This window comes from Montipora foliosa, chromosome 2, assembly GCF_036669935.1.
Source record: "Montipora foliosa isolate CH-2021 chromosome 2, ASM3666993v2, whole genome shotgun sequence".
Lineage (NCBI taxonomy): Eukaryota > Metazoa > Cnidaria > Anthozoa > Scleractinia > Acroporidae > Montipora > Montipora foliosa.
In genome coordinates this window covers 11966896-11979395 of record NC_090870.1, presented here as the reverse complement: position 1 = coordinate 11979395, position 12500 = coordinate 11966896, and the positions used below count along the sequence as shown (strand labels likewise).

The 12500-nt window shown below is 41.2% G+C and overlaps 4 protein-coding genes across 5 annotated transcripts in view; 3 read left to right on the top strand and 1 right to left on the bottom strand.

The window, feature by feature from the left end:
• The window catches only part of LOC137992460 (histone H1-delta-like), a 1481-nt gene extending 1116 nt beyond the window's left edge, over window positions 1-365 (top strand). The window contains exon 1 of the mRNA XM_068837807.1: window positions 1-365. This exon is cut by the window's left edge and continues 1116 nt beyond it. The gene's annotated coding sequence lies outside the window, so the exon portion shown is untranslated.
• Window positions 1-2818, bottom strand: part of LOC137992466 (uncharacterized) — a 77189-nt gene extending 74371 nt beyond the window's left edge. For both annotated transcript variants that reach the window (XR_011121695.1, XR_011121697.1), the window contains exons 1-2: window positions 2539-2818; window positions 1045-1088 (exon numbers count right to left, since the gene is read on the bottom strand). The gene's annotated coding sequence lies outside the window, so the exon portion shown is untranslated. The remainder of the gene's footprint in view (window positions 1-1044; window positions 1089-2538) is intronic.
• A 4298-nt stretch (window positions 2819-7116) lies between these two features.
• Window positions 7117-7527, top strand: LOC137991185 (histone H3-like). The gene has a single exon (XM_068836301.1). It carries the CDS (start codon window positions 7117-7119, stop codon window positions 7525-7527), a length of 411 nt encoding a protein of 136 aa, XP_068692402.1.
• A 1814-nt stretch (window positions 7528-9341) lies between these two features.
• On the top strand, window positions 9342-10160 carry LOC137989509 (histone H1-delta-like). The gene has a single exon (XM_068835317.1). The coding sequence runs from the start codon at window positions 9422-9424 to the stop codon at window positions 10028-10030; it is 609 nt and encodes a 202-aa protein (XP_068691418.1). The 5' UTR covers window positions 9342-9421; the 3' UTR covers window positions 10031-10160.
• The last annotated feature ends 2340 nt before the right edge of the window (window positions 10161-12500 follow it).

Below are 12500 nucleotides of genomic sequence, written 5' to 3'. Positions count from 1 at the left end.
GCAGCCAAAATTTTCCAAAAAATGGGAAGTGCCCAATATCCAAGTGAGTCGGTAAACTGTTTCGTTTTTAATTGGACAACAGAGTCAAAAATATCTCAACAATTTTGTCCAGGACTGTCGATCATAAAAAAGTGAAGCAGACAATCACAACTCCTGTATACTTGGGCAGGTACAAGGTCACAAGTCACTGTCTCATCAACACTGAAACAACCTTGAACACAAAAGCTAGTACCTTAGGACTAAACATCCTTTTTAGCCACAGTGTTAACATTTTTAGTAACACACCGAGCTGAACAAATGGAGTTGGACCTACATGTAGTACTGAAAATTATGGACAATGTAAATACTCACTTAGTGGCCAAGAATAAAACAAGGATTTCTCAGACAAGATGTGCTAAAATGTCCATCTACGCCAAGTCATAGAATGCAGTATTTGATTGGCTGGAGGGTAATGGCTGGAAATGTCACCATAAAATCTAATTGGTTCAAATAAAGGGAGGTGGGAAAAAGTGCACGTGTTGATCGGCGCAAGTATTAAACAAACAGTTGGCGCAATCAGTGACACACAGTTTTAAGGTTTATTGCATGATTAAATGGCTTATCTACCTAAAATTAAAGGAGAACAGGGTCAATGTAACAAAAATTGTTATATAGCTGAGTTTTTTCCCCTAGCAGCGTGCGCTCTCATTGGTTACTTCGAGGTCACATGACATCTAACAATAAAACTGTTTCCCGCCAAAAGACTCTGAGCGGGCAACGGTGTAAAATCTATGTCGTCAGAGGGTAACAGTGCACCTTACCTGCGAATGTTCACCGACAACTGCCATTGCTGTTGCCATTGCATGTTTTTCTTTTTGTGCTAAATAACAAATCAGTTTATGACTGGTCCCTCGGGAAACAGTTCATTTTGTTCCCCTCAAATCTCAATGTTTCCCTTGGCTGCGCCTCGGGGAAACATTGAGATTCTCCGGAAACAAAATGAGCATTTATTATTGAACAAATAATGTTACCTGGTTAGGAAGAAACCTAAATTCAGACACATACCTAACCCAGAGTATGTTCCTTAGGATCATATTATCCAAGCTCCACTGGAAAAAGAAAAAACTTAAGTTAAATCCTCTGGGAACAAAAAGTTGTTTACACATAATGTTAGATTGTGGAATACAATGTGGATTTTGTAAGAGTACAAAATAAATTTCTTTTAGCAGTTTTCTTGGGTGGAACCATTGGGGGGATTGCTTGGCCAATTTTATGACAGAACTGAATGGGCATAAAACCAGCTTCACGATCATCTTCCTATACTACATTGTGTATGTTACAGGTTGAATTAAAGTTCAAGTTAATTATAATTTCAACCAAGGTTGATTTTTTCAGCCTAGGTCAAATTTTTTCAACTTAGTTTATTATGAACTGTCTAAAAATGGTTTTTCCTTTTTTTGGGGATGATTTTTCTACCAATGATTTTTCTACCAATGAGTTTAAACTATTTCCAAGCCTTCACAACAACCACCAGTTCACATATGCGCAAATGGCATAAAGTGAGCGTTATAAAGATTTCAGCTTATCCACACAGCTATATGCCGTCAATGGAACTTTATGAAGAAGTTAAAAAGTGGCTAAATTTATCTAAAGAAGAATGAAAATGCTCTGGGTCTCCAGTGCGACAAAAGCAAGAATTGTTTGCAAGAGGTGGGCTCTTGATTCTGAAGGACAAATCGTCAAAGATTGTACGAAGTCTATTTACTTCACTATGCAAAATACCGGTATACCAGGAACACACAATGTTCCCCGGCTAGGACCCGAACCCAGACCATTCCCTCCGGTGTCTAGCACACTAACCATAAGGCCACCACGCCTCCCACTGTGCCTGGGAAGTGGGGAATTTGACCTTTCCCTGCGTGGGGTGGGGAAAATTGAACCGGAAGTGTCAGGTTTCAAATGATTCTTTTTTGGGCTCTGAAGTCACTAACAGCCATAAAACACGTGTTTGGACGAGATGGAACAGTTTAAAGGGAGAGATGTAGCATTTGTGATCGATTGCCTTACCAAAAAGGTCTTCAAAAGATCTTTATTACAGATGGCAGGAGCCGACGACAATTGTTCTTTACTAGGGTATGACAGAAAAATACGACAATACGGTAGGGCATTTGAACACCATTTTGGCCCGAGGGGGCGGGAATTTGAACGATCCAATCGTCAAAAGTTTAAATGCCCGGGCTTTGTCCGAGGGGGGGGGGGGGGATGTTGAAGTTTCGGGTTGATCGGCGCATAATATCAGGGTCGTAACGAGGTATATTTTTCGTAACTGATCCCATATTTTTACCCAAAATTTTGATCCCTTATCCCCAAAATGATGAGAATTTTTGATCCCTGATCCCTGCTTCCATGAAAAATACTGCTGATCCCGATCCCACGCGTTGTGATTCCAGATCGCAGGTCTTTGATCCCTGATCCCGGCCCTTTTCAGACCTTTGACCTCGTTACGACCCTGCAATATTACAATGGCTGGGTGTTTACGGTATTTTGCGGTCCATTTACCTGGCTAACTCCTTTGAGAGACTCCTTTGCTATCCTGCCGCATGAATATGCTTGAGGCTGCCGCTCAATGTGCTATTCTTCGCCCGTGCGATACAAACTCACAGTTCGACTCTGGATATGAGCGGCCAACTGTTTCGTCAGCTAAAAACAAGCGGCGAGCAAAAGGCAATCTGAAAGGTGAACCGATTCGAGACAATTAAAGGTCTTGTCTGGTCTTATCTCCCCGTCAATTTCCTTTGGAACCTGTAAGCACTTGCGTAAATATTGCGCCCAATATAAAAGTGATGAAAGTGATCCATTTCGGAGTCTTTTCTCGGCTACCAATTACCCGTGATGCATTTGGGCAAATTTTAACGATTATTTGACAACATCATTTTGTGAGGCCCTTCCCCAGTTGGAGAGGGTGGGAGGTCCCTGTCTTTAAATATTTGCTAGTGTTCCTTGTTGAATGTTCTGTTCTCTCATGCTTGTGTTTCATTGGCCCTGAAAAGCCCCTATGGGGAGAGGTGAATTGAAGGCCCACCTTCAAGCGACAGGCATTACGAGTCGTGGAACAATTTTCTTATGTGAAAATACAGCCAAAGCTGAAATTCATCCAATCAGATTGCTACGACAAGCAAGCTACACTTGTTTTAACGACAGAGCTGTCAAGCGTTGGGAGCTCAGCTCCTTGTATCGAACTGCGCGTGCGTCTAATTACGTAAGTGGAACTGGTCGCTTCTGTGCCATGTTTTTTTTGAAATGTAACTTAGTCATATTCTTCAGATGAAGTGCCGGTGAACAAGATTGCTAACTTAGTGTAATCTCGCTATAACCAAACTATTTACATTTTTTACAAGTTTGGCGATTTTTAAATCTGGAACTTGGTTATCTGTTCGATACCAGGGAGCCAAGGTAAAAGACACAAAGCAAAACTCGCTAATAAGAGAGGGGGTTTCGGGGAGATAATACGCTGGCTCAATTTTCCCTTCCAGGGCCGACGGTTTTCATTTTTTGTTCACCAGGCAGTTACTAGCTTTGCTTAGAAAGGTTTTTCTTCCATTTTGTAAGTCACGCTGTTCTGTATCCTTTCACCTTTCACAAAGTACATAACTGCCAGCTTCAATACCGTACTGATGGTTCCTACAACAGAGTAAATGCATCGTTAGTTTCAATATGAAGCTGTGCCCGACCACAAAACTTTAGGTTGAGCCCATTAACCTCAGGTTGTCTGATAATGTTAAGCAGAACGAAGTGGGAAGTTCTTAACCGCGAACAAAGAGAAATTAGAGGTAAAAGAGCGAATCCCTGTGCCTCGTGACAACCATTCGAAATTAATTTTTTGACGATAAATTTTCAATGTTCTCTCCTAACCGCCACACCGTTCATACAACAGGCGATTTGCATGATCGCGTTATTTTACTACGGAGACCAGAGTGCTTTGTCAAAATGCTCTGTTATTCAGATTTTTTTTCTTTTGAAAACGTCGGCCCGACTATTTCAAATTCTGTCAAAGAACTCGATGAGCTTATTTCATCCGTTTGAATCGCGTTCATCTTCAGAAAGTTCGCTTACAAAAAAACTCAGGTATGTGCTGCGGAACGTGTAATCGGCACAACGGTAATAATGGCTGAAAAGCAAAACTTGTGTGATAAAAATTAGTGCTAGCGGGTCACTGCTGTGCATGTGCCCGGCAGCTAACACAGTCCCTAAGGGAGGACAAGTCAAATAACCCATGATGCACCTTAGTCCCTGTAAACGAACGCGCGGTATTTGGTCTAGTTTGTGCAATCAAAAAATCCCGTTTCATTAACGAGCGAGCGACTTTTTACTCGCACCGGTGATGCGATTTTTTCAAATTTTGTGCCGTCGCCAGCGGGCGATGAAAATTGCAAGTGTAGCCACCCTTGAACTGGCGACACGACAGCTAAAAAAATGGCAGACAAAATTAAAAATCGCCAGAAATTCAACTCATTCAATTTCTCGCATTTTTTTTTCTGCGATTTTTTTAGCTGTCGTGTCGGCAGTTCAAGGGTGGCTACACTTGCGATTTTCATCGCGCGCAGTCAGCATCGACACGATAATCTCTTCATACCATCAAACAAGTTATACAGCACGCAACCCCTTCTATGCGTCGGAGAATGTCGGCAAGATTCATAAAACTCACTACTACCTCCAAGAGGAGAAAAAAAAAACACTAGTTGTTCAATATTACGAAAATTCAAGAAATTACTTGGCACTGGTGATATGCTGAGTAAACGAACAAAAGCTTCAAATGGTTTTGTTCCGCCTCATCATGTACTGAGCGGGCACGCTGAGTGAAGATGTAGCTAAAACATGGCGTCGATGAGTGTAGCTTGCTTAAGCCTGGTTTACACTAGCGTAGCAAGCACAAACGCAAGCATAAGATGGCTTATTTCACCGTGAAAACGAGGTTGACGCAAGTGTAAGCACGCTTATGCCTGCGTTCGCTTCCGTTGTGTGAAAACGAAACACAGCTTAAGCTCAAGGAAAGTTTCTACGTCTGGCCCATTGAAGCACTCGCTCCAGATTCCCCGCCTCTGAGCAATTGAAAAATATGGCGGATGCTTATGTCGACGTTCGTTTTCACTTAGCATAAGCTACTTCCGCTTCCGCTTGTGCTTGTGCTTGCGTCGCAAGGGAAAACCAGGCTTTAGTTAACCTCCTCAGCTTATTTATTCTCCCAATGAATGTTTATTGAGCACGATTTTTTAAACACGAATCACTTGCTCTGCTTATCCTCCAGAAACATTACGAAACCAGAAACCAGAAAAATCTTACTGGAAGAGCTACCTTTTTTTTTTGACGCTGCTTTGCGTCATTCGGGGCCACGCAATTATCTGAAGCACCCTATTCTAAAAAAGCGTGCGCAAGACAGTTAACTTCAATACTTTATTTTAATATATTTTATGATTTTCGATCGACAAAACGATGAAAGCTGCTTCTCGTTATAATGACCGATCAATCGAAATTCAGGCATTTTAATGTCCTTTTCTCACCAAATCAAAGTTGCTTATTTAGTTCCTTTTCTTTTTTTCCAATTTTCGGAACTTGTATGCACAGATTCGACAGTGGGTAAATCCGCGAGCAAACGTCTGAGAATTAAACTTTGCAAAGGGGGACACACAACAACCCTTTGATCCACCACTAAGATCACGAACTCAAACCTACCATGAGCTGATTACCACCGTTCAATCGCTGCTGCAGCGGATGGATTCATTACATTGTTATCCACAGGACACCAGAGTCTCATGGGTTTTACGAAAGTGGTTATTCTGTTCACAACTTTCTTTTGACTCGAAAATGGATCTGCCAACCCCTCTCCGTAGATACCAACAACGAAATGATTACATGACGAGGATTTCGAGTGTTTCATTTGTCATACTTTTGTTTGTAAAGGCCGTGTACTTTTTAGCTCGAAGAAACTGCGTTGAAATGAATGAAACATGAAACAGAAACAGGCTTATCTTGCCTTTAAGCTATTGCCCGGTATCCTATCTAAACCAAAGTCTTGAAGGGCGAATTGTCTCACATTCCCTGTCACGCACTACCATAATCTTACATTGAAACTGCTCCGTCCTCAAACAAAGAACACTATCGAGCTGAAGCGTGTCGTACGTTTTGAATAAAAGCATTAAGACTTTTGATCAAGGAGCTACACCTTATCAAAGTTAAAAAATTGTGCGTGTGGATCTATTTCCCACAGCAACGAAGCATCTGACAGACTGCTTGAAATCTTTCCTATGAACACGGTCTACGTTCGCTTATTGACTTAAACCAAATCTGTATCGTTCAGGGCAACCCTAAAACCCGGAATCCGGAATCACAGGTCATTGTTTTACCAATACAGAGAGAAAAACTATCCTAAACATTCATAAAAGCTAACCTTAGGCCTAAGGTTTAGCTTTTACGATTAATCGAACAAGACGTTAAAATCGGCCCTGGCTGATATTATTTTTGTGCGTCTCGTGTGACCCCACAAAGAAAAATCATACCATCTTATAATTATGGTATGTTCAAAAGGGGACAACGGTTTTTCTTGACACTAATATCGTTCGCAAAAAGGAACATTTTGCATTTCTTTGTTCATGATTGTCATTGCACAGCCAAGCGAAACAAGTCTTTTTTTGCATAAATTCAACCGCATACATGTACAATCGAATAAACTGATCGCATCTGTTGGAAATGAGTCCGAAATAAATAAAGGGGGAAGTTTCTAAAGAAAATGTGGTGCTGCGTCGGTGGGCAAGTAGTGCACAAAAATTTGGTTTTATCAACGGAGTTGATAATGGAAATCGACCACAGTATACCGTTAAATGACACCTCACGGATCCACTTAATTTATTTAAACTCTTATTAAACCTTCTTACTGCTTTTAGAGCTATGATAATTAAAAAATCAGCTATGTTTCACATATAAACTTAGCTTGGAGTTAACACCGGATCGAAAATTTTCTATGATTTGGGCTCAACCAATCAAATTACTTATTTTAAAACCAATCAGAATCAAGCGCGCCACATATAAAATCATAGCTACAATTTCTTACTTTATCCCTCAAACATTTTTGTTCAAGGAAAGATGGCTCGTACAAAGCAAACTGCACGTAAATCCACTGGTGGAAAAGCTCCACGCAAACAACTCGCCACCAAAGCGGCTCGCAAGAGCGCCCCCGCAACTGGAGGAGTCAAGAAACCTCATCGTTACAGGCCTGGAACAGTCGCTCTTCGTGAGATCCGTCGCTACCAGAAATCCACTGAGCTGTTGATCCGCAAGCTGCCCTTCCAGCGTCTTCTGCGTGAAATCGCTCAGGATTTCAAGACCGATCTGCGCTTCCAGAGCTCTGCTGTCATGGCTCTTCAAGAGGCCAGCGAAGCTTACCTTGTGGGTCTCTTTGAAGACACCAATTTGTGCGCCATCCACGCCAAGCGCGTCACCATCATGCCCAAGGATATTCAGCTGGCCCGCAGAATCCGTGGAGAGAGAGCATAAATCACTTCCTCCGTCCACGATACAAACGGCTCTTTTAGGAGCCACCAAATCAATAAAAGCAATAACCAACATTCTTAACGAAACAAGAAATTCAAATGAAACCTATCTATATGTCAAATGTCTGTAACCCACTAAGTGACTAACTGTCGGCTAAGGTAACCGGTCACGTCGCCCACAAGTTAACTCGCCTACAGGTTAACTCGCCTACAACGAAGTTAACTCGCCTACACGTGTGAAGTTAATTCGCCTACACATAAAGTTAACTCGCCTACACATTCGGAGTTACTGTTGATGTTATAAGATAAAGCAAAACAAGAAGTTTACTCGACAACTATCAGGCAGAAAAACGAACCATCGATCGGATATCCGATTTGAGTTTTCGTCTGTCAGCGGCATTTCATTTCACATCATTCTTTACTAGTTCACTTTCGACTGCGCGGCCGGATGGTTTTCGTCGATTCGCAAGATTGGGAAGAGACCCGCAGGCTGGTTCATGACATTCCACTGTATGTCTCAAGGCGCGAGACATGAAAATGTATGCGAGGTGCGTGGCAAAATGACACTGTTACTCAAACGTTCGTGCGTTCGATTGCGAAATCCTGATTTAGATCTTAAAATCTGGATTTTCAACAGTAACTCCGAATGTGTAGGCGAGTTAACTTCATGTGTAGGCGAATTAACTTCGAACGTGTAGGCGAGTTAACTTCGGTGTAGGCGAGTTAACCTGTGGGCGAGTTAACTTGTGGGCGACGTGACCGTAATCCTCGGCTAAGTATCATTGCCCTTTGCTGCTCGGGTAAATTCGAACGCACAAATTGTCCGCAATACAGAAGCAAAATGTCAGGCTGCTGTCTTGCCTGACTCTACTCAATTTTACCCGATATTTGCACGACTATTCGACAGAGTTTCGAAATAGAGTGCGGCAAACGGACTACAAAATTTTGAGCAAGACCCAGATGCAAGCGGAAATACATGTTTCACAATATTACTTCCTTCGTTACATGACACAGTATATTCTGTAATAAGTGCACAATATGATTTAAATCATAAAAAGTCGAATTTTCAAATTTCCTTATATTAATGACGTGAATCAAACCCGTTAAATAATATGCATTCTGGAACTAAAAGTTAAAGGGAAATGTATGGTCGTTGGGTTAAGTGCATTTGAAAGTGAACTAAAATTGCGTAACGACCAGCATAAATGGATTCTTTATGAGGCTCCGTTGCAACTGTTTTATCACTGCTCTGTTCGTCCAAAAAGCGAAAGCGGGAACACACACACACAAAAGATATATGCGAGAAGGGTAGCCATGACGACTTTAAGATGAAAAAACTAGACATTTGTTGATACTTAAATCTTCGAACAGATGACTCCACCGTTCACCACTTTGATCAATGGCGACCTACAAGGCTTGTCTTTCTTGTGTCATTTTCAGCAGAAAAAGCACATTTAAAATGAGGTTGACTGTACTATTTTATTACACCTACGCGTTGAATAGAAGTTATTCTTTCAAGTTTGAGTCCATAAAATGCAGTAAAAAGAATTGCAAAGAAATAAATTCACCCCAAAGAGAAAAAGGTCTTCATAAACTACCAAATCTAGAACAACAAAAGCTAAAAATCTCGCTGTTCTCTTCAACAAGTTCTCAAGCGCTGTCAATAAACATTTGGCCAAAGGGATAAATGTTAGAGTTAAGCCGTTTTGCTTATCAGAACTAAAGTTTTAATGGCGGTTTTCCATATAGAAAGCCGAGGGAATAAACACAACTTTGGCACACGCCATGTAAAGGTGTTGTTTCCACGACGGTCCGCATATGGTGTATTTATTACGCGCGCGTTTGACGGAGAGCATTCGAGTGTTCGATTTGTTCGTAAATCTACAAGAAATTTCGAGATGTCTGATCCAGCACCAGCACCAAAGTCCCCCAAAAAGAAGGTGGCTCCTAAGCCAAAAAAACCTGCTGATCATCCACCATACTTGGATATGATCAAGGCTGCCATTTCAGCTCTGAAAGAGCGAGGTGATTCTTCGCGCCAAGCCATCGAGAAATACATCAAGAGCAACTACAAGGTTGGAGAAGTCGGCTCACACCTTAAGATGGCTTTGAAGAGAGGTGCTGCTAGCGGGAAGCTTCTGCACACAAAAGGTGTTGGCGCCTCGGGCTCGTTCAAGTTGCCCAAGGTAGAGAAGAAGGAGAAGAAACCAAAGAAGCCAGCTGCAAAGAAACCAGTCGCCAAAGCCAAGAAGCTTGCCGCAAAGAAGCCCGCCGCGAAGAAAGCAAAGAAATCTCCGAAAAAACCCGCCGCTAAAAAGCCTGCAGCGAAGAAAGCCGCAGCCAAAAAGCCAGCAGCCAAAAAGCCAGCAGCCAAGAAAGCCGCAGCCAAAAAGCCAGCAGCCAAGAAAGCCGCAGCCAAGAAGCCTGCTGCAAAGAAAGTGGCCAAAAAACCAGTGAAAAAACCCGCGGCTAAGAAGCCTGCCGCTAAAAAGTCATCTAAGAAGTGAAAAGCTTTGCTGTTCACTTCAATTACATAAAACGGCTCTTTTAGGAGCCACCAAATACATGAAAGCAATGACCAACAGATTAACTTCTTCGTTAACTGAAATAATTACGATTCCGTTTGAAATAATTCAAGTTATTTATGTACTTCGACCGTTAACACTAAGTCTGAATGATTTATCGGTCTCTTAGTCCGAGGGGATATGGCTCTTCCCAAACTTCGCAACATACACAACCTAGAAAAAAAACATAGAAACACTACCTTTTGGATGGGGATTGATTTTCTCGAAAAAAAGGTTTCATGTAAATTTATAACATAGGGTTAATCTTTCGCCACCACCTCTCCTTTCTCTATCAAATAGCAACTTCCGTCGGAGCTAAAAAAACGCCATAAGAGGAGTTTAGAGACCACACAAAATTGGTGCAATGCCAGAGTGCTTTTTTTTCTGTACCAATGGAGTTTTTTGCAGAGCAAGCAAAGCAGCTATAATTTTCCAAAAATGGAAAGCGCCCAATGTTCCGTTTTTGGACAACATGTACAGAGTCAAAACTATCTCAACAATTTTGTCCAAACAAGTGCAGAAGGCACAACTCCTGTATACTTGGGCAGGTACAAGATCACAAGTCACTGTCCCATCAACACTGAAACAACCTTGAATGCAAAAGCTAGTACCTTAGGACTAAACATCCTTTTTAGCCATAATGTTAACATTTTTAGTAACACACCAAGCTGAGCAAATGGATCTGGACCTACATGTAGTACTGAAAATTATGGACAATGTAAAGACTCACTTAGTGGTCAAGAATAAAACAAGGATTTCTGAGAAAAGATGTGCTAAAATGTCCATCTACGGCAAGCCAGAATGCAGTATTTCATTGGCTGGAGGGTAATGGCTGGACACGTCACCAAAAAATCTAATTGATTCCAATAAAGGGAGGTGGGAAAAAATGCACGTGCTGATCGATGCAAGCAAAAACAAACAGTTGGTGCAATCAATGACACACAGTTTTAAGGTTTATTGCATGATTAAATGGCTTATCTACCTAAAATTAAAGGAGAACAGGGTCAATGTAACAAAAATTGTTATATAGCTGAGTTTTTCCCCTACCAGTGCCGCTCTCATTGGTTACTTTTGAGGTCACATGACATCTAACAATAAAACTGCTTCCCACCAAAAGGCTCTGAGCGGGCAATAGTGTAAAATCTATGACATCAAAGGGTAACAGTGCACTGTTACCCGTGAATCGTGTTGACCGACGACGGCAGTTGCTGTTGCCATTGCATGTTTTTCTTTTTGTGCTATATAACAAATCACTTAATGACTGGTTCTGAGGGAAATAATTCATTTCTTCTCCCTTGAATCTCAATGTTTCCCTCGGCTGCGCCTCGGGGAAACAATGAGATTCTCGTGAAACAAAATGAACTGTCTCCCTTGGGACCAGTCACTAAGTGTTTATTATTAAATAATAATGTTACCTGGTTAGGAGGAAACCTAAATTCAGACACATACCTAACCCAGAGTATGTTCCTTCGGATCATATTCTCCAAGCTCTGCTGGAAAAAAGAAAAACTTAAGTTAAATTCTCTGGGAACAAAAAGTTCTTTACACATAATGTTAGATTGTGGATTACAATGTGGATTTTGTGGAGTACAAAATAAATTTCTTTTGGCAGTTTTTTTTGGGTGGAACCATTGGGGGCATTGCTTGGCCAATTTTATGACAGAACTGAATGGGCATAAAACCAGCTTCATGATTATCTTCCTATACTACATTGTGTATGTTACAGGTTGAATTAAAATTCAAGTTAATTATAATTTTAGCAAAGGTTGATTTTTTCAGCCCAGGTCAAATTTTTTCAACCTAGGTCATTATGAACTGTCTAAACTGGTTTTCAGATCTCTCAGAGTAAAGAAAATGACTTGACAAGCCACATCTGCATCAAATACAGAGCAGCCTAATGGTCAATAATTTGAAAAAGTGGATGACCCAGACATTAAAGGAGAGCGGTGTCTGACACTTGCAAACTGCAGACAGCAGACTGCAGACTAACCCTAAATCACAGTTATTGAAAGCTAACTGCTCAAAAATGGGTGCTAAGACTTAAATACTGTTTATCAGCACTATTTGGAATGGGTGCTTAGACTTAAATACTGCTTATCAGCACTATTTGTAGGCAGCCAGCAGCCTGCCCTCTGCAGCTATCATACACCAGAAAAGGAAGAAGACAAAGAAGTTCAAACTCAGTTCAGGATTATGTGCTGCTGAAAATTAATAAAATGGAAAAGGAATTGCCCCTTCATCCAAATGTGCTACTTGCTCAAATTGTAAAACTTATCACTACAAACAGACTTAGCAAAATTAAGTATTTGGGGTTTTATAAAATACTCATGAAAAATTTAAGCGACACTAACTTCATCCACTCACCTCTAAGGCCAATTTACTTACTAATATATTACACATACTTGCTAATAAT

What these genes read in the sequence shown, in the direction of transcription:
- LOC137991185 (XM_068836301.1), top strand. Translation starts at nt 7,117, where the DNA reads ATGGCTCGTACAAAGCAAACTGCACGTAAATCCACTGGTGGAAAAGCT.
- LOC137989509 (XM_068835317.1), top strand. Translation starts at nt 9,422, where the DNA reads ATGTCTGATCCAGCACCAGCACCAAAGTCCCCCAAAAAGAAGGTGGCT.